The 22,436-nt window shown below is 43.7% G+C and overlaps 1 protein-coding gene across 48 annotated transcripts in view; it reads right to left on the bottom strand.

Moving 5' to 3' along the window:
• Positions 1 to 22,436, bottom strand: part of EPB41 (erythrocyte membrane protein band 4.1) — a 168,922-nt gene that overhangs the window by 85,449 nt on the left and 61,037 nt on the right. For all 48 annotated transcript variants that reach the window (XM_075909091.1, XM_075909090.1, XM_075909089.1 and 45 more), the window contains 4 exons: positions 11,351 to 11,825; positions 8,723 to 8,938; positions 4,345 to 4,449; positions 697 to 739 (listed from right to left, as the gene is read on the bottom strand). In XM_075909091.1, the coding sequence (XP_075765206.1) occupies positions 697 to 739; positions 4,345 to 4,449; positions 8,723 to 8,938; positions 11,351 to 11,818 (832 nt within the window). In that variant the 5' untranslated portion in view covers positions 11,819 to 11,825. Of the gene's footprint in view, positions 1 to 696; positions 740 to 4,344; positions 4,450 to 8,722; positions 8,939 to 11,350; positions 11,826 to 22,436 lie in introns of those variants that run through there.

Raw genomic sequence — 22,436 nt, 5'->3', positions numbered from 1 at the left:
TCTAGACGCGCTTTTGCGCAAAAAAGCCATGATCGCCATTTTCCCGACTGGGGCTTTTTTGCGCAAAACAAATCTGAGCTGTCTACACTGGCCCTTTTGCGCAAAAGCTTTGCGCAAAAGGACTTTTGCCCGAACGGGAGCAGCATAGTATTTCCGCAAGAAGCACTAATTTCAGACAGTAGGAAGTCAGTGTTCTTGAGGAACTTCAAGCAGCCAGTGTAGACAGCTGGCAAGTTTTTCCGCAAAAGCAATTGCTTTTGCGGAAAAACTTGCCAGTCTAGACACAGCCAATATGTTTGCTGTGGCACATACTTTTCTTTTCCCCCTTTCCGATCTCCTTATTCATCCTGATTCTCCATGGCATACTTATTTTCCCCACTATACTAGCAAGCTGAAAGAGATTTACCTAATTCTGAACTACTCTATAGCAGTAAAACATTTGTCTGCCTCCTGAAAACATATTGTAGGATATTCCTCATAGTAAAGAAGTGCCAGTGTTTTCTTCAGTCCAGCACATTAAGTGTAAAAGAAGAAAGATTGCATGCTGTTTGAACTTGAGCTGATCTCTGCCAACCACCCCTACATGAACTCTAACTGTTCTTTGGGGGATTCTCAACTGTAGGCCAAAGCTATAAATTATCCAGCAGTGTATTAAGAAAAAAAAAAAAAAGATCATGATGGACTCAATCTACTTACCATGAACCTGTTTTTTTATTTCTTTGGTAGAATCCAGCCATATCTGTAAGAAGAGAAAATAGTAAAATTCACACAGCTGACATGTATTAAAAGAAACACCACAGGGGAAACAGTACTGCCAATCAGCTAAATAAGCAGCTATCAAATGTGAACTGAACTGGCTGTTGTAATGTGCGTATACTATCTGTATTTTACAATATCCACAATATCCATCTACCCCAACACTACTCAGACACATGTACATTTCCCCATTTTTCATCATGGTCACTCCAGCCTACTCGGCCTACTACGTCATCACACCATTCACCTACAGGCAATGGTGGCGAGCGGGAAGTGGAGAGCGGGAAGGATGGGATGAAGGAAAGCAGCAGAATTCATTACTTTTGTCCCCTAGTGGCCAATTAGTACATATACACTGCATACATGATCAATTAAAATGCCAAAGGACACGAAAGCTCTATATACAAAAAGCTTTATTTATCTGAGCTTCTACAATGGCCTTGAGTAATAAAGTGGCTTCTAATGGAAGCCATCTCTCTGTGGATCTAAAGGTGCAGAATAGGCTGAAGTTTTCTCATTAAAATAAATACTCCGATGAAACAGTGCAACCCTTATTTCTCTCAAGTTCCAGCATCAGACAGTATAAGCTACTGCTAGCCATTAGCAAGAAAAAGGCACAGACCCATACTGGTTTTAACAGTGACATTTTCTCACACTCTCCCCCTTCTGCCTCCCCACCCTCTCCCCCATCATCCCTCTGTATTCTAAGATGTATTGCTCACACTCATTTGGATTTTTAGGTAGACAGTCAAGCCCCTCTCGATTATAGTCTTTATTACAGACAGTACCAATCATTGGATTAAGTGAAGGTATCTGCAATGCCAACCAAAACGTTTGGCACCGATCATGAAAGCTGGCAGTGAGGAGAGAATAAACTTTTTTTTAAAAAGGCACTAATTTCTGATAATTAGTTTGAAGAGATAATATATTAGACATTTTTATCCAGTTTCCTTAGTCACTGGTAATTCATCTCTCCTTTATTTGTATGTTTAGGGATCAAGGAAATGGTGCAGAATTGTGGTCAATGAAATTATCTCTCAGTCCTGCCAAAGCTCCTCATTCAATGGTAACCTCTGACAGCTCAGTCAGGAGCCTCCTCTTAGGAGAAACAATCAGCTGTGCCACACTATATGGAGACAATGCAAAACTGATAATCATCTTTTAGAGGCTAGAATTAAGTCGTAAAATTCACGGTCATGTGACCTAAGTGGGATTTGAAAATCTAGGTCTTCTGAGGTAAAAAACTGGAATGTTTAACCCATGCACACCTCTAAGGAATATGCTCTCTTCTACTCTTCCTTTAAAACTATAGTTATGAAACTCATGAAAAGCAAAACCTACAGCCTATCTATGTAGCATTTGGGGGGTGCCTATGGTTTTGTCAGCATAGCAATTTTAAATGCAAGTGCTGATGCTACAAATGTTAGCTTTCTCTGATGAGAATGGAACAGCCTCGCTCCTGGCTCTAACACAGCATGAGTGTAGTCATGCATTCATGAAACTCATCCTGTCTGCCTAATCCAGTAGACAATGAAGGGTTTGGTAATTAATGATTCTCTTATCCAATGCTATTTCATGAATCACTGGAAAACAATTCTCCCTTTCAGACTAGTATAAACTCCAATATAAACTCCTTCAGTACTAAACAGTCTCTCTATTCACTTTCCCACATTGGAAAAGCAGAAAGGAAAAGCACCCTTCTTTAGGGATATTGTTGGTTTATTTCTGAAGGTAGAAATATTTTGGTATCATATTTTCACATGCACAGACAGACAGACAGACAGACAGATACACACCTCCTCCTGCCAAATCTTTCCATCGCTTTGGAGGAGGTTCAGAAGATGATTTCCTAAGCTCCCTTGTTAAGATCACTTTAGTGGGTGAGGACCCTTTAGAGAGCATTGGTCGTGCTAGAGGGAATTTCAGACTTGGCAGTTTACACTTCATTAAACAAACATACAGATATAAAGCAATTATCCCAAAAGAACAAAGGGTGGCTATAAACATGAAGGCTACGTCTACACTGGCATGAATTTCCGAAAATGCTTTTAACGGAAAAGTTTTCCATTAAAAGCATTTTCGGAAAAGCGCGTCTAGATTGGTAGGATGCTTTTCCGCAAAAGCACTTTTTGCGCAAAAGCGTCCGTGGCCAATCTAGACGCGGTTTTCTGCAAAAAAGCCCCGATCGCCTTTTTCGCGATCAGGGCTTTTTTGCGGAAAACAGTACTATGCTGTCTACATTGGCCCTTTTGCGCAAAAGTCTTTCGGAAAAAGACTTTTGCCCAAACAGGAGCAGCATAGTTTTTCCGGAAAAGCACTGATGATTTTACAGGAGATCGTCAGTGCTTTTCCGGAAATTCAAGTGGCCAGTGTAGACAGCTGGCAAGTTTTTCCGCAAAAGCAGATGATTTTGCGGAAAAACTTGCCAGTCTAGACACAGCCGAACAGTTTATTCTAGACTGGGATTAAAATCTGTATCAAGAAGCGGTTAATTCTTGTTTTTAAGTGACAATAAATCTGTCACCAAACAATCCTGCTGACAGTGTTCCCGCACTCTTTGCAGTCTTTAAAATATTACAGAAGCAAACTCCCAATTAGACCTCAGATGAGTAAAATAGCATGTGCATAATTCTGTTGTCAAAGAAGGCAATGCAAATAGCTTTTTTCATTCCTCCTGTCCAAAACCTATGTTAACCTGCTTATCTCAAAAAGGGATGGATATAAAGAGGAAGACAAAAAATAAGTTTTTAAAGAACGATGATCTGGCAATTTTCTTCCCACAACACAAAGCATGCTGGTTAAAAGACTTAACTTGAACAACTTGACAAGTTCAGAAAAGGGTAACAAAAATGATTAGGAGTATGGAATGGCTGCCATATGAGGAGAGATTAATAAAACTGGGATTTTTCAAGTTGGTAAAGAAAAGACTAAGGGGGATATGATTTAGGTCCATAAAATCATAACTGATGTGGAAAAAATAAATAAGGAAAAGCTATTTACTTGTTTCCACAACACAAGAACTAGGGATCACCAAATGAAATCAATAGGTGTAAATATTTAGAGAGACAATGCAATTTTAATGTATTTGTTGAATATGAGTTAAATTCTTCATACTGAAACCCAAATTGGTCAGTTTTACTTTATGGTTTTGGAAAAACTTAAAAAACAAAAACAAATAATCTAGCAGCACTTTAATCCCTGTCTGTGGGGAGCTCAGACCGCCTGTGGACAGGGGCTGCTGCTGTCGTGGAACAACCTCAGCCCATGGCGGGCCCAGGCTTACCACAGAGGCAGCTCCATGTGGGGGGAGGGGGGAGGCAGATAGCTCCATGGAGCCAGTACTGGGGGGAACCACTTTTAAGGTTCATTTCTCTTACAATTCACAAACTTTGACTTTTCTTAGAAAATGCCTTTAATGCATAAGGGAAAAATGAAAATAGAGCTAGATTAAACATAATTGTTTGGGACGCTACACACTTCTTCCCATTTTGGAAACACTAACCTATCAAGAAAAGGGTTGGATTTTTTTTGGGGGGGGGGGGGGTGTTGTTTTGATTGCAGATGGTAGTTCCACAAGCATCTTCTTACCTTAGAAGTTGGAGAGTCCCAAATGGCCAGTCCAAAGTAGTCTTCTTCTAGAAGATTGAGATGTTCACATACTTTTCTAAGTAGATCCTGACCCTTGGCATGTTTCTGCAAATATGTAACAGGGATTAGATGTTATGCATTGTTTTTTGGCTCTCCTCTTCCTCCCCCAATAATTCTTCCATTCTACTCATATCACCGAGAAGAGCTGGACTCTGAAGAAAAAAAGGGGTGCTGATTCTCTTCAAGAGTCCAGTCTATATCCCCTCAGCAATTTATATCTAGGGCTCTACCAAACTCACAGCCATTAAAAACATGTCACAGACCATGAAATATTGTCGCCTTCTGTGAAATCTAGCCTTTCGCCCTACACCATAGAGTGCGTCTAGACTACATGAAATACTTGGCCATCGACGGAGCCATGTAAAGTAGTTTACTCGACATAGTCAATGAAGCGGGGATTTAAATAATCCCCGCTGCATTAAAATAAAAATGGCGGCCGCGCTGTGCCGACAATCAGCTGATCCGGCACAGCGTGGCAGTATAGACGCAGCGCAGGGCATCTGTGATCTTCGCCATCCCTTCATGGAGCGACAGTTCTACACCAGCCAGTGCTACAGCACTGAGCATATTAAACAGATAATTCCAGGGCTCTTCCAGCTCTTCTGCCTACAGGTGGAGGCTGGAAGCCACCCTCTTCAATAGCTCTTGATGAGGTTTAGTATCTTTGGAAGGGACTGTCAGAAGGGGTGCCATAATGGTCTAGTCTGGGGATGTGAATGACAACGACATAGTAACTGGCATCTCCGCTGGTACCAAAGTCTCCTGGGTATGCACGTCCTTGTCTTGTGGGACTTCAGGAATCCCTTCTACTGATGCTTCCTGGTGGTGATGAGAGAGGGAAGCAGACAGTATTTCTGAGGCTCCGGCACTGAACATTCAATCTGGACCAGCTAGGTGAATCCCAACAGGTTCAGCTGATATGGTGCCAATTATGGTGCCTGGTGGCACTGCACCAGTTGCAGTACCATCATTAAGATATGCCCCACGGTGAAGGTCTGGTCTGTCACCTCTTGTGAGCCCTGGATTCATAATTCACGGATGCAGGGCCATGACACAATCAACTGTTATATGGAGAGACAGATCCTCTGTAGATATGTCAAGAGTGATGCTGTGCTCATGACTCTGAACCTGGCGTCAAGGAGTCCAATTGCCAGTTGGAACAGCTGCATCCAGTGGATCCAGAGCAGCTGGTGGCTGGCAATCTATGCTGCTGGCTGTACAAATGGTGTTGCAATAGTGACCAGAACCATGACATGGGGCCAGATCCTGTGCCTCTAAGCACACATCCTGAACGATGCTTGAGGAGGGGACCAGTGTCCAACAGGGATCTGCGTCATTCTCTTGAGCAATCATGTAGTACCCTCTTGAGAACCCTGAATTCTGGCATCTTCAATACCAGTGCTCCTGTTCTCAGTGGGGAGTGTGTGCAACCAAACATCCATGTTCCTGTGCTGGAGAGTTGTGCCAGGAACCCCACCATATGGGTTGCCAACTCAACAGTTACAGGGGGATCAGTAGGATTTGTTTCACAGTGTGACTTGTGGCAGCCTCAAGCAGGTGAGCACTGCCTGGAACCTTTTTTTGGTAGGATCCGATGCCACTGGGACAGAGACATCAAAGGTCTGAGCACAGGCTTCCCCCATGACCAGGGAGCTGTAGATACCTGGGTGGCCAGCACCAACAAAGTCATTATGTCCTGTGCTGCTGCAGGGCCTCCAGCATAGAGGGATCTGGATACGGGTCCCGCTAATATCTGGGGATGCCTATGCAGAGCTTGGGAAAAGGGGCATGCCTGGGCCCAGATAGAGTCTCAAAAGGGAAGACAAGTATTCAATTTCCTGAAGGAAGGTTCCAAAGAGGATGGAGAGAGGTTGTTCTCAGTAGTGACGAATGGCAGAACAAGGAGCAATGGTCTCAAGTTACAGTGGGAGAAGTCTAGGTTGGATATTAGGAAAAACTCTTTCACTAGGAGGGTGGTGAAGCACTGGGATGGGGTGGAATCTCCAATCCCTAGAGGTTTTTAAGTCTCATCTTGACAAAGCCCTGGCTGGGTTGATTTAGTTGGGATTGGTCCTGCCTTGAGCAGGAGGCTGGACTTGATGACCTCCTGAGGTCTCTTCCAGCTCTATGATTCTATGAAGTCATTAATTAGTTAGGTATTACACCACTAAGGAAATATATACATGAAAACAATGAAAACAGTTACTGTAAAAACAAATGGTAGCTGGAGTAAAGGCAGTTCCATACACCATCACTGGTGGCAAGAAGAAACTGAGAGTGAAGGAAGTGAGTGGCATCTCTTATACCGTACCATGGAGGCACCCCTCCAGGGGTCATTAGAGGTGCTCCTCTAGGAGGATTGCTAAGGGAAAAAAATTCCAGCACCTACTGCAGAATGCATATGAGAAATCACTTAGGGTACGTCTAGACTACAGGCTTCTGTCGACAAGTTTTGTCGACAGATACTGTCGACAAAGCTTCTGTCGACAAAGAGCGTCTAGACTACATTCAGTTCTGTCGACAAAGCAAGGTCGACATGGTAGTGTAGACGCAAAGGACAGTTTACATGCAATAACACCTTCTGTCGACAGAACTCTGTCGACAGAAGGTGTTATGCCTCGTAAAATGAGGTTTACCAGCGTCGACAAAACTGCTAAGTTCTGTCGACGTTATGTTGACAGAACTCAGCAGTAGTGTAGACGCAGGTATAGTTTTGTCGACAAAAGTCTACTTTTGTCAACAAAACCCTGTAGTCTAGACACACCCTTAAAGAACACAAATCAAGTAAGGCTGACGCATTGGTTCAGTACATGAGAGAGCAACCAACACCAACCAAGGCTATGTGCTGTAGGAAGTGGGATGAGAGCAATATTCTGCCCTGAAAGTACTGAATGAATCAATGCCCAAACATGGTATTAAAAGTCCCTTTCCCACTGGAGGTATTCTCTTTTGGATAAGATGTAAAAACCCAGGTCCTCGCATTTGAGATCTTTTTTAGAGGTATGTTTCTTATTGCTACTATAGCACTGGATCAGGCTCCTGAGTAGCTGCTGATCCATGGAATAGCAATGGCAGCAACACTGGTACACAAACACTTAGATCAGTGCATCATTGTACAGGGTCCTCTGAGGTAACTGCTTTTTACAAGAAGCTCCTGAATCCTAAACAGGTCACAAATAAGCAACTATACTTAACCAGTGGGTGCAAGGCTTAACAAGCTCATTATGTCTCAAAGACTAAGTGCCAGATTGTTTACGGGTTAAGCTTGTACTCAGATGTTGAATTAGATTTCTGTTGACTTCTTACTGCTATGACACTGGGATTATCCCCTGAGATACATATGAAAACCATGTATAGCTGAAAACCTTTCAGCTATAGGGAAATTGAGCAGAGCTTCTGAAATTGACTGCAAGGAGATGCTAAAAACATTATTTGTTTAATGCTATTTATATTCTGAACAATATTGCTAGGCATTGTCACCCTACTTGCAATTTTTACCTGTGCCCTAGCACAGGTGCTGCTGCAAGGAGAGAGGCTGGTGGGAATCAACTCCCCATACTACAACCCTAAGGCAGGCTGCACCCTGTCATCATTACCAGTCCAACCAGACTAGAGCCTGCAACTTCCCATACCCCAACCCTGTGTCCCAGCCCTGAGGCTTCCCCCTCAAACACACTCCAAATTCTTATACCCCACCCCCACCACGAACCACCTTCATATTGGTGCACGTAACAAAATTAATATCCCTCATGCACGGGAATAATTAGAAGAAACACTGCTTCTAACTCTTTCAAAGCTTCACTCATATGAGGAGAAGGAATTTGAAGAATAAAAAAACCCCAAACAGGTATTTTGACCAAGTTTAAGTGGTGATAATTTTTCTCTAATGATTTGTTGAATATGTTTTCATGTTATTAGTCAGCAACATGTGATCTTAGGGTTCCAAGGTATTCTGAGGGAAAATCCAGTAAAGCATACAAATCCCTTAGCTGACAAGAAAAAATTTCTGGCTCTCATCTGAATATTTACAGTTATAATCAAATCTTAAGGGGATGTAAAAAAAATCCAACTCCAGCCTGAGCATCAAGAACAGAGGCAAGTGTCAGAGAAAGCATCAGCAATTTAAAAGCATCCCGCAAAAAGAGAGTTTGGATTTTTTTTCTGCAGTGTCCAAAGTGCTCTACTTTCTCATAATATATTTTAAATAATTATTATGGTTTAAGATACACTCCTCCTCAATTGGAATTTTACCATTTACTTCACTGGCAGCATCACTCAATTCTGAACTCTCCCTACCCCTTCATCTTATGAGACTTACATCCAAAGTACACTCGTAAATGGTGTCATCCAGCAAGGAAACCTTGCAGTACATATTTCTGTGTCTTCTTACTGATCTCTGAGTGACTTTTAATTCTTGGTCTGCTTTTGTCTCAGGGTTCTCTTTTTTCAACTCTGCCTTGGAACACTCTTCGTTCACTCCGTCTCCTTCCTTAATCTCAAGGTCTTGATCTTCTCTCCTGTCTTCCTGGGCAGGCTGCAATCCCACAACACCATATTTATTATTTAAATGTTTTAAACATGTAGTGTCACAAAGCATAAATATACTACAGGTGATTAAATCCATTTAGACCTCAAAGTGGGCCACCTCACACTGGCTCAGCAACCAAGAGATTTTCTCTGGTGCTGTATTTCTTTTTTTTTAGCTAAATATCTAGCCCTTCTCACTGAATATAATTTAAATGTAATCCAATGCAGTGATGTCTCCCCAAGTCTGCAGTGAATCTAAAACAATAGCTCCATATCACTGGATATTTAATCAGTGGAAATGCATATTAATTTTGAAGTCTAATGAAAATTTAAAATCAGTCTAATTAACTATTAGTTAATCAAAGCACATCAGAAGGGACAAAGTTGATTATATTATGAAGACTCATTCAATGTACTGTAAGTGGCATCTCATCTTAGATTGGAGACAAGTATACTAAAAAGGTTCAGAAACCAAAAGAAGCCCAAAAAAATCACAATTTTTAATGTCATGATTTTGGGGAGCCTAACTCATGATTTCTGAATGTTTGGTTTGGCAATACTATAAAATTTAAAGTGGAAATTTCTCAAAGTTTTCGAGCCAAAAGAAACTAGCAGTGAGCTTTCTATTTACACTATTGACAACAACAGTAGTCTGTCCAGTAGGCTGGGAACCAAGGGACCCTGATTTTATTCCCAGATATATACACACTTGTTTGGGACTATAACCCACCCTTGGAGACTATGGGCCTTTACCCAGGCTAAATTATTCAGAAACAGACACCAACTTTAGCTGTTATAAAACATTGGGCCTGACTCTTCCAAATACAGTAAAACTCCATTAGTCCGGCATCCAATGCTCCGGGACTCCTGATGGTCCGGCACCATCAGGAACCCAGAAGTGCTGGGGCAGCCGGACAGGCTTCCCCCATTCAGCTGCTGCAGAAACTGACCAGCAGCTGAATCGGGGAAGCCGGGAGCAGAGCAGCTGGGGTGCTGCGGGGTTGGTCTCGTAGCACCACCCCTCGGCGCTGCGGGACCAACCCGGCAGGACCCCAGCTGCTCTGCCCCAGGGGTCCCCAAGTCAGCCGCTGCTGAAACAGATCAGCGGCTGATTCCAGGAAGCCCCGGGCAGAGCAGCTCTACCCCGAGCTTCCTGGAATCAGCCGCTGATCTGTTTCAGCAGTGGCTGAATCGGGGACCCCTGGGGCAGAGCAGCTGGGGTCCTGCCGGGTTGGTCCCGCAGCGCCGTCCTTTGGCGCTGCGGGACCAACCCGGCAGCACTCCAGCTGCTCTGCCCCAGGCGTCCCCTAGAGCAGCTGGAGTGCTGCTGGGTTGGTGCCGTAGCGCCGCCCCTCGGCGCTGCGGGACCAACCCGGCAGCACCCCAGCTGCTCTATTGCAGGCATCCCCGATTCAGCTGCTGCTGAAACTGACCAGCAGCAGCTGAATCAGGGAGGCTGGGGCAGAGCCGGACTATCGTAAGGCGGGGGGGCTATGACGGGTCTGGGGTGGCATCCCCTCCCACCCCACTCCAGACCCCTCATAGCCCCCCCCTTCTGATAGTCCAGCATATCTGATAATCCAGCACCCCCTGGGTCCTAAAGGTGCCGGATTATCGGAAGTTTACTGTACTAAGCAACCACAATGCCAGCTGAACTCTAAGTTGCAGATACATAGCACTTCCAGTAAAAAAGAAAGAAGTCCATTGTATTTTAAGTCCAGTAGCCATAAGATGATGTACCTAAAACCACAGGCCACTTATAATCTTTAGCCGCCCTTTAAAGCCCCGATCTATATATGCTCTAAGTGATAAATATTAGTATTTGTGGGGCCACAGAAAAAACAGGGCCTGATGCACTGGTGGGAAAACAGTGTAAACTCAACTGAGGTCCATCAGGTCTGAACTGTTACTTGTGTTGCTTTAAGTCTGCAGTTTGTTTTGTGCTGAACACAACTATGACGTCTATTGTGTTTTCTATTTATTTTTCTTCCACCCATAGCGCATACATCAGAATATTTCAAAATGAGCACTAAAAGTCATTTTATTATGATGTAAATCTGAGTTCTAATCCTAACATAACTTTTCTTGCCTCAGAGGAATATTGTGAGGGTTTTTTTAGTATTTATATGATGCTTTGGAGATTAAACATATTAGGATTAAAATGGTAAGGGTAAAAATTAGATCACATTGTAGCATACAAAAATATAAAAGAGCAGAAAGTACCACAAGTAGCATAATATCTGTCAAATATTAGAATTTTACAAAGGATATTTAAGAATGTCGAGGGTTCATTGATCAAATCTATCATAGCAGGATTACAAACCTTTGCTTCTCACTTAACCTGACAAACAATCCTAACTACATGCGCTTGCAGACAAAGAAGCAAAAGAGAATCCAAATCAACTTTGCTTTTGTTTACCTGTGTTTCTGCGCTGCTTAATGAATGAAGATCTAAAGATGGGTCAGTCCTGAGTTCAGGTTCAGGAGCTGCTATTGGGGCCTTGAGTAGAATCTCTTCATCAGGACTGGCTTCTTGATCTCTCTCTTTCTGACCTTCTTCACCTGTCTGTTGTGGATTTTCCACTTCTTTGCCTTCTTCAGAAACCTGAGATTTGGGCCTTTTGAGAAATGATGAAAATAAGCGTGACAGGCCCCGACTCTCAGACGTGCAGCGCTCTTTGTTCTTGTTTTGGTCTTCGTGTGTGGGGGTATCACCGTTGGAAGCCTTCTGCTTCTGTTCAGCTTGATTATGTCCCTCAGATACCTGTTGGGAAGCCTCCTCCAAAGAAGCCTCTTGCTTCTGTGTTTCAGCAGCTACCTCCTCCTCTTTTTGCTGCTGTTGTTTAGGATTCTCTGCCTCAGCCACCAAACTCTTCTCTGTTGTCATGATGAAACTGTAACAGAGATTTTAAAAAGTAAACAATAATATTTCTTCAGTGTTTACACATGCATTTAGCCATTGTAAATCAAACAGCAATCAAGCACCACTTCCTGACTGCTGCTCTCTCTGTTCTCTGGCCTGCTGAGTTTTATATACAAAGCAATCATCGCTGACAGATCCCACTCCTATGTAAAACCAGGCTTTGCTAAGTTTAGTTTTCTCAATAATAGAGACATCTTCATCAATGTCTCATCACACCTTTTACAGTGGGGATTATACCCACATGCATTTCAGATACATGTACAATTCTGCTTAACTCTGATACTGCAAGTGTAATTTCCTTAGCACGTTCTTCCCGCAGTTCTTAGAATGCATCACGGCTAAAATTGCAGCCTTCTTTTCTACTCAAAACAGCCAATGAGACACAGTTTCTAGTATGATGCCTGCAGAAGACAAACAAGCAAACAGCCAGGTCTACAGAAATAAAATTACACAACCCTCACATTTCTGGTTTTAGACTTTTCTCCTCAAATCTTCTTTTTTCACCCTCCAGTAAATTGGCCTGTGCCATTTTGTGGGAAGGGAGGAAGGGGAAACAGACATGACTAAACAAGCCTCTTCTTAAACATCCCATACAAAAATGCTGTGGCAACCATCTCTCGCTTCTTGAGATACTACACCATTTTTTTTTCCAGTTAACAGGAAGTTTCAGAAGAAAAGCTCCCAAAGCTACAACACCTACATGCAACAAACACTCTTAAAAGATCAAAAGTTTTACTACAACAACAAATTTCAGGTCCTAACAAAAAAAAAGTCACTGTAACGGACTAAAGAATCTAAATATTAAATTTAAGAAGTGGGAATACATAAACACAGTAAAATAATCCCCTTCATTTCCTTTACCGATCTAGATTGATTAATGCAGTACTATTGTCCTCAGAATGGTGCTTATTGAGGCCAAGTTTAAAATATACCTATTTCAAGTAAATAGCTTACCTTTAACCATTTTGGTTTTAGTAAACCAAGCTGCTGAAACTTACGGAATTCAACACTTATAAAATGATACTCGCACTACATGGGCAAAAAAAGGCTCAAATTTAAACTGAAAAGGCTTTCTGAAATGCATCCTACTAATGGACAGCAGGTTTTTTTGGAGTCCATTTTACTAATCTGATGCCACGTTTACTTCAACTTCAGCCTGGCTGTTGACACAAAGAGATGCAAATCACATGAGAAGCATATCTATTTAAAGAATAAAGAGACCTGAAATAATCATGCTTTAGCAGGGATAGAAGTAATCTCTGAGTTACATCACATGCATCTGCAGTAACAAATTACCATTGCTTACACAGAGGCTAATACATCTGTTTCAATCCCCTCGCTAGCCCAAACTTTAAATAGAAACACGTATTAAAAGTTCTCATTTAGAATTAAGAGACATTCAAGATGGACACCCATTTAGGCTTTACCACATTTAATATTCAACATTTTTTTCCAAATTAAAAAAAGTCGATGTTCATTTTCCCACAATAATCTAAATGCTTCAGATTTAAAAAAAAAAGTTTTCAGCCATAAATACAAGCAAAATTGAATATTGACGATACTAAAAATGTTGCAATTCTTTATATTTACTAGTGACGTGAAAGGTTAACCAGTTACCATCACCCTAACTGGGTAATGCTTATCATTTCTGGTTAACCAGTGAGGGCTGGAGCATCTCCTAGCCTGCCCAAGGAGGGGGTTGCTTCAGCCCCGCAGGGAGCCTACCACCAACTGGGGTTGATCTGGTGAGGGCTGGAAGCTGGCAGACAGCCTCAGCCTCAGGCTGGGGGTGGGAGCCCCATGGGCTGAGGACTGCTCCAGCCAGGCCGGAAGTGGTCCCCCGCTTTAGTCGGTTAACCGGTTAAACATTAGGTTGACCTAACATTTAACTGGTTAACTGATTAACTGGATTTTACATCCCTAATATTTACTGTTCCAAACAGCTAAGTTAGAATATGACAAGTACTGCATCTCTGTTGTACAAAGTCCACTTTTTAAATTTTTTCAACTAGATTACCATTATTTAAACACTGGTATATAGTGGGTTCTTTTCCTCCGAGAAGGTATTGCTTGTGAACAATGCCCTGGATGGGACAAGGAGCAATTCAAATTATCCTTCATCATCCCTTCAATACGAGACACCTGAGCCCTGGCCTGAAGGGGCTCTCTCTGCAGAAATGGGTGGGGGAATGTAGTTCCACAGCCCTGGTCCTTTTAGCTGAGGCAGTAAATCAAGCAGTCAGTGGTGCTGCAGGATTCTGCAATGTGAACACCTGTGTAGTAACAGCTGGACTGAGATTCTCCAAAATCCCCACCATTTTACACTGACCAGTGAGCTATCTGTATACAAAAACAACTTTCCATTGCTGTTCACCTCAGCCAAATTTGAACTGTCAATTCATAATGAGTGACAGGCTCCATATCCTATGGCAATCCCAAGTCAGGTGTTCTCAAACATTTTCATGAAGTTGATCATATTTTAACAGTGTCTTGCGGCTACTGATCCTTCTCTCCCATTTTCCACTGATGGACAATCTTCCACACCACCTGTGAGCTACCACCACCCTAAGGTGAACTACTGCAATTGCTTATGTGGGAAGATGAAGATTTAATGTATTTTTAACTCTCTTTAATGTGCTTTAGCAGCTGGAAACAAGGAGACGTCAGAAACACAGGAGCAGCCATGTATTAAGGATGTAATGGGTAGTCGATTAACTGATTAATAAATTAGCAAAAGATCATCAGTTAATGCTATAGACTACATGCATTTCCCCCCCACCACCACCGCCAGAAAATTTTTTAGCAGGCTCGCTACAGCTCTGCATTTAAAGTGTCTTAGAAGCCAGGTGGGCAGGCGCTGCTGCTTCTGTATCAGAGGCAGCAGTATGGGGCGACAGGCAGCCAGTCCATGAGGGAAGCTGGTTTTTAAACTGACTCCCCTCATGGACCAGCTCCCGCCTGGTACCCCATGCTGCTGCCTCTGTTACAGTGGCAGCAGCATGGAGGGGCAGGGGGGGTTCCTCAGGAGTGGGGCCAGAGTGCACTGGCTGCCAGCTGCACCCCCAGGGACTATAGGATAGTCAAATAACCTATAAGAATTCATGAGGTTAATCGACTATTCAATTAACCGATATTTAACATCCCTACCATGTACCACCACAAAGTTCCCAGTTACGGCAACCACAGTTTGGGAAAAGCTGCACTCAGGATGACCGATGGGAGGGAGGGGAAGCAAAAGGGAAAAGCTGCCCCAAACCCTGGCAATTTAAAAGGGCCCAGGGTTCTGGCCAACCACTGCCACTACACTGCTAGCAGCAGCGGCCTGAGCCCAGGCCCTTTAAATCGCTAAGGGCTCAGTTGGGAAGGCCAGCCCTCACCCTCAGCTCCTTCCACCTGAGACCCCACCCCTTTTTCGAGGCCCAAAACCGAGACTCTTTCCCCACGAGACTAGAGCCTGGTTAAGTCTGTTGCCAGTCCTGGCTGCACTGAGCTATCTAGTCCACACGATGGGGGTTTGCTTTGAAGAACAGGCTCACCCATTAGTCTACAGCAAGGTGACTATCCCCAACAGCTGACTACACAAACTTTAACCTTTCACTACCATTTAAGGCTGACATTAAATATCTTCACAAAATTACATTTTAAGAAGTCTGAATCCCTAAATAGTTGATTCTCTCTCCCGCCTTTCCTCCCCAGTATTTTTAAAATCTCTCACCACCCATTACTAAATTAAAGCTTAATGCTCTATTTAATATTCTTCTTATACCATAATTTAGTGTTCCCAACTAAGCAATTAAAAATATAAAATCGGTGGTAAGCATAACCGTAAAGCAGGGATTGGCAAGACAGCCTCCGTGGGGCCAATCGAGACCTGGGCACAGGGGAGGCATGCGAAGGCTCCTCTCCCTGCCAGGGGTGCGTGGCACAAGAGGGAACCACCAGCTGTTCAAAACAGCTTGTGGGCAGGGGCAAAGACTGTGTGTGCTCCCCCTGCCCTGAGGCCAATCATGGTCTGTGGGTGGGGAAACATGAAAAGCCTCCTGGCCCCGCCCCTTCTGTCCAAGGCTCTGCCCCTTCCAGGGCAGCCCACAATCATGTCAGAAATTTGTGAAGTGGCCCCTCTTCAAAAATTATTGCCCACTCCTGCCATAGAGAAAACCTCACATACGCACAAGTTAACACCTTTTGTTGTGTTATTTAAGGAGGCTGTTCAAAACTAAGTTCAAAAGAGGAAATGTTAAATAGAGGAGTGAGGTAAGAACAGCAGAACTGGAGATTTATGTTTACTTTGATCTGGTCCCTTTGTACCTCCCCATCATCCTGGAACAGGATGGTAAACATGTTCTTTCATACTTCTGTATCTAATTACATTATGACTTCTTTGCTTAATGACTTCTTTGTTTTGGTCTTCATCAAGAAGTCTGATGATGAAGGAATGCCTAATATGGTGAATGCTAGTGGAAATGGGGTAAGGTTTAGAAGATAAAATAAAAAAAGAACACATTAAAAAAATCACTTAGAAAAGTTAGATGTCTGAAGTCACCAGGGCCTGATGAAATGCATCCTAGAATACTCATGGTATCTGAGCCATTAGCTATCTGAGCCATTAGCTATCATCTCTGAAAAATCATAGAAGACAAGAGAGATTCCAGAAGATCGTAAAAGGGCAAATATACTGCCCAGGTATAAAAAGGCAAATAAGAACAATCCAGGAAACTACAGAACCATCAGTTTAACTTCTGGGCCAGGAAAGATAATGGAGCAAGTAATTAAGGAATTCATCTACAAATATCTGGAAGAAAAAAAATATATATATATTTTTTTTTTAAAAAGATAATCTTTCTAAAAGCGCACCAAAAGAGTAAAAATAAAGTTTTCAGCTATCAATTTACTCTTTCGGATCATCTGTGTGGTGGCTGCCCCTTTAAAACACTACCTCTGGCGTTTCAAAGCGGCAGCTGCGTGGAGTCCAGGGTCCCCAGCTGATCCCAGACTCTCTGTGGCATTTCCCCAGCTGACCCCAGTTCCGCGTGGCACTTCCCCAGAACCAGTTAGGGAGTCCCCAGCTGACCCCGGGTTCCAGGGAAGTGCCACTCGGAGCCCAGGATCAGCTGGGAAGTCCCCAGCTGACCCCGGGCTCCACTGCCCCTTAGAATACCCGCTCGGCTATGAGGTGACTGCCCTTTTGAAATGCCGCCTCAATGCATTTCAAAGGGGCAGTGGAGCCCGGGGTCAGCTGTGGACTTCCCAGCTGATCCCAGGCTCTGCATTGCGCTGCCCCTTTGAAGCGCCACAGCGGCATTTCAAAGGGGCAGTGTAACATTAACCTCTGTGATTAACGCATTAAAAAAATTAATGCATTAATCCTGCCCTGCGTTAATTGCAGGCGTTAACGCATGTGAACTGACAACCCTAGGGGTTTTGTGTTTTGTTTTGGGGGGTTTTTTTGGTCTTAAACGTAGTGTGTTTCCACTAAAAAAAAAAAAAAAAAACCAGAGAAAAACACTGGCTAGATTTGATCCGACACAACATTTATAAAAAATGTCCAAAAACAGCACTTGACTTCTCAGGGCGATCCTGGGACTGTTGTTCTCCCTCCATGCCTCAAGGGTTGCTGTTACCCTGATTCTGGGCTGCTGTCTGACCAGCTCTGGAGGTACTGCTACCTGAGCTGTGGAGTTGCTGTCACCCAACTCTGGGGTGTCCCCCGGCTCTGGAGCTATTGTCACAATGAGCCAAGTCTCTATTCTGCTGCCATTTTTGTAATGAAACCTTAGACCATTTGTCCTTCAAATTTTTCAAGCCTTGAAAAATCAATTCAAAATTCCACCCACAAATGCGATGAGTTGTTTCACTGAACTGCTAACACTTCTATATGATAGGGAATGAGTATATGGCAGAGATGAATCCATATTAAGCAGCGAAAGAGTTAACAGTGAGTCATGTTTTGGTCTGGCTTCCAAAACAATGTGTTTTGTAGTTACTTCCCATTGATTTCATTTAGAAAAAATAAATGGGCAAGAATTGCTATCAAAACATCATCCATTCAAAATTCCCTCCTCTATCTAAATCTAAATGCAAGAATCTGGAAGTTAAAAATAGGGATGGTAGGCTGACAAAAGAAATGTTTGTTATTAAGAGAAGTAAACCGGATAACTCAACAATAATAAACAAGCACTTCCTTTCTGAACAAACTAATAATACAGTCTCTGGATCCAGAACAGTCATTTTACTTGGTTGACTTCAGCAAGGGATAGTCCCTGTAGCTGCAGATCACGTTTTTTCCCCCCCACCACTGAAAAGGTGCATCTTGCTTTTGAAGAGCAAACATCTCCAAGTCTTTCCTTTGTCCCCCCAGGAATTACATTTCACCTCTCCTTTTCTCAGGGACAGACCAGTGATCTGATCCAAATGGACTTCACAAAGGTAGGGATGTGGAAACAGGCACGTACAAGTACTTCCTTTCCCTGCCCTTCCCAATAAAGATTTAATAAAGCCATTTAACCGCCAACAACAATAATTCACAAAGTGCAGTCAAATATTTTGTTACAAGGTCCCTGGTGCACACTCGTTCTCTGCTTGGACTCACTAATTATATTCTCTCTGAAATTCTACATTCAAAATTCAATTTTATGCTTTCAACTGAAATTGTAAGGATACAAGGCCATGTCTTATATTCAGTCTTTTAAATTGTTTCCCATTACAGGTTATTTAAAATACTTTTCTTAAAACCTTCTTTTTCCACTGAAACCTTCATAGCACGGCTCACAGAAAAAGAAGGCAAGAGGGTTTTGGGGTGTTTTTTTGGGGGGGATTGATTTTTTACACGGGTATTTTATTAAAACACTTTGGAAATATACTCCCTTGTGAAGGTTTAACCAGCAATCCTCACCCTTCATGAGTGAGGCTTCTCAATTAAGGTTAACAGGTAGGGCTGAAGGAGCTCCCCGTCTGCCTGCAGGGAGCCCTGGACTACTGCAGGCAGAGGCTACCTTGGCCTGTGGCAGAAGGGGGGACATTCAAGCCAGGCTGGAGCAGCTCCCCTTTAATCAGGTAACCAGTTAAACACTGTTTAACCAGTCAGGCAATTAAATAGGATTTTACATCTCTAACTCCCATACTCCCTTGATTTGAAGATTAAAAAGGAGATAGACTTAAAGCTTCCATTCATATCTTCTCCAACCCCATACCTTCTGGAACAAAGATGCACCTGCTGTATTGAGGAGTTTGGCTCATGCAGTTCTGAAGATGAGAATTCTTTTGAACAATTCAATTTTAAAATTACATTCTATTCTCAAGTTCTTATCTTGCTCTCATCACTGTAACTTCAGGAGCACCTTCCTGTAGTGCATTAAGCAACATGACTAATGTCTGTGACATGTGGTTAGCGTCTTCTCTCTCATTCTCTCCCCAGGGAAGAAGCATGTACACAACGTACCATTTTGTTTTCATGGGTTGTCTGGTTGTCTAGATTACTTACTAAAAGGTATGTGGCTGTGTGTTTATTGGAAGTGAAAATCAACAAAGCATGCCTTGCAGTTGGAATGGAAGGCATGATTTGTTATGGTTCTTAGCTCCTGAAGGTGCCTCAGATCAGTCCTTCAGAAAGCTCTGTCTCCAGCATGAACAAAATTCACTGTTGCAATCGAAAGTTCAGTTGTGCCAGAGGAGCAGTGTTAAGCACAGTGCTCAGCCTCTCAAAGCTATAGGTGATCATTTCTATATTACAATGGATGCAGGCGACTGAACACCGTAAAAAAAAGGATCAAGACTCTGAACTTACCTTCACAGTCTATGAGGACAATGAGGAGGACAATAACCTTAAAGATTAACAGATTTATTTGGGCATAAGCTTTTGGGGTAAATACCACTTTGTCAGATGCATTGTAGCGGGAATTACAGAAGCAGGGAGATATATTTATTTGAGATTTTATATTTTATATAGAATCATAGAACCATAGAGCTGGAAGAGACCTCAGAAGGCCATCAAGTCCAGCCCCCTGCCAAAGGCAGGCCAATCTCAATTAAATCAACCCAGCCAGGGCTTTGTCAAGCCAAGACTTAAACACCTCAAGGGATGGAGACTCTACTACTTCCCTAGGTAACCCATTCCAGTGCTTCACCACCCTCCTAGGGAAATACTTTTTCCTAATATCAAACCTGGACCTCTCCCACCACAACTTGAGACCATTGTTCCTTGTTCTGCCACCCGTCACTACTCTCCAGCCTCTCTCCAGCCTGTTTGGAACCTCCCTTCGGGAAGTTGAAGGCTGCTATCAAATCCCCCTTCACTCTTCTCTTCTGCAGATTAAATAGACCCAACTCCCTCAGCCCCTCCTTGTAAGTCATGTGCTCCAGCCCCCTAAACATTTTGGTCACCCTCCGCTGGACCCTCTCCAAAGCATCCACATCCTTCCTATAATTGGGGGCCCAGAACTGGACACAATACTCCAGATGTGGCCTCACTAGAGCCGAATAAACAGGAATAATCACTTTTCTGGATCTACTAGCAATGCTCCTCTTAATGCAACCTAATATGCCATTAGCCTTCTTGGTTACAAGGGCACACTGTTGACTCATATCCAGCTTCTCATCCACCGTAATCCCCAGGTCCTTTTCTGCAGAACTACTACTTAACTGGTTGGTCCCCAGCCTGTAACAATGCTTGGAATTCTTCGTCCCAAGTGCAGGACTCTACACTTGTCCTTGTTGAACCTCATCAGATTTCTTTTGGCCCAATCCTCTCATTTGTCCAGGTCACTCTGGACCCTATCCCTGCCCTCCAGCATATCTACCTCTCCCCCTAGCTTAGTGTCATCCGCAAACTTGCTCAGGATGTAATCCATCCCCTCATCCAGATCATTAATAAAGATATTGAACAAAACCGGTCCTAGAACCGAACCTTGGGGCACTCCACTAGAAACCGACCACCATCCTGACCGAGTCATTGGGCCCAACCTTCCAGCCAGCTTTCTATCTATGGGAAGCCCTGAACTAGGGGCGTTAGGGAGTAATCGACTACTTGATAAGCAAAAGCTTATTGGGTAGTCGAGTAGAGTAGCAGCAAAGTATTCTGCTGCATAGGAAAAGTAGAAAGTATGGCAAAAGATTGCCTTGGCTTAACCAGGAGATCTTGCATGTTCTAAAAATCAAAAAGGATTCATATAAAAGTATAAACTAGGACAAATTACAAAGGATGAATACAAGCAAACCATACAGGTATACAGTGGCAAGATTAGAAAGGCAAAGGCAGAAAATGAGCTGCTGCCAGGAGGGGGAGAGATGGCTGGGTCCGAGGCACCAAGTAGACACTCCCAGACTTCAGCATTTTTAAATTGCTGCCCGTGCCCTGGCAGGGGCTGCATGGAATTCAGCTGGGGCGGTGTCACTCCCTCGGGGCATGCTCGGGCTCACCGCCGCCCCCTCGGGGTGCGCTCGGGCTCACTGCCCCCTGTGTGGTGCCGCTTTCTCTCCCGCACACCCCTCCCCACCCTGCTGGGGACGCGGCAGCGAGCCTGGTCTGGCATGGAAGGTCAGGGTTTCTTCACACGCTCCCCACATCCCGCCAGCGGGAAGCCTGACCTGGTGCTGCAGCTGCATGGGGAGAGGACTGAGCACCCTCTCCCTCCTCCCTGCTGGGGGAATGAGAGCATGCTGCCTAGAGGCTTTCCCTGCTGCAACAGGGTGCCCAGCCAAGTAAGCATCACCCCTCATGCCCAGACCTCGCACCCAAATTCCCCTCACTCACTCCCCTCCCCCTGCCAAGACAGTGCATTCCCAGCTTGCTCTGACACCCTGCCCCAAGACCCCTCCTGTGCCCCCCTCCTGGCCAGAGACCCTACCCCGAGCCTATCTGTGTACTCTACGTCTCACCCAGACCTCGCAACCTCTCCGCCTTCTGCACCCTACCTCCATCCCAGATCCTGAACCCATCCCTATCCCACACATTGGCAGTCCTATCTCGCACACAAAACCCCGTTTTTTCTCCCCACGCCAGTGCCTTAAGGGGGTTCATACAATTCACTAATTCCAGAACCCCTGAAAAGTCAATTTGGCCTATGGGAAGCCCTGAACTAGGGGCGTTAGGGAGTAATCGACTACCTGATAAGCAAAAGCTTATTGGGTAGTCGAGTAGAGTAGCAGCACAGGGGTGGGGAGAGGAAGGAGGCAGCTCTGCAGAACTAGCATGCATGGAGAGCTGGCTTAAAAGCTGGCTCCCCATGCATCTGGGCTCCTGCCTTCCGTGCACTGCTGTTTCTGTATCAGAGGCAGCTGCATAGAGAAGGGCAGGTGGCTCCACGGGATCAGGTGCTTATAGGGAGCCTGCTTTTAAGTAAATTTCAAAAAAAATAAAAAAATATTTAAAAAAACCCAGTAATACCATACAGTCAAAATCTGCTCAGGCTGGAGCTCAGCATCATTAGATAGTACCAGATGCAACTGCTTTTTTATAAGTATTACCAAATAAGGCTACAAATAAAATAAAATAAAAAAGTCTGGCAGTGCCAGCTATATGAAAGCTACTAGAAATTAAACAATTTAGAGAGTAATTCAAGTGATCATTTTTGCAAGATATTGGTTA

The sequence above is a fragment of the Pelodiscus sinensis genome, chromosome 25 (assembly GCF_049634645.1).
Source record: "Pelodiscus sinensis isolate JC-2024 chromosome 25, ASM4963464v1, whole genome shotgun sequence".
Classification (NCBI taxonomy): Eukaryota; Metazoa; Chordata; order Testudines; family Trionychidae; genus Pelodiscus; species Pelodiscus sinensis.
The sequence above is the reverse complement of the archived record's forward strand: the minus strand, read 5'-3'. Positions and strand labels throughout refer to the sequence as shown.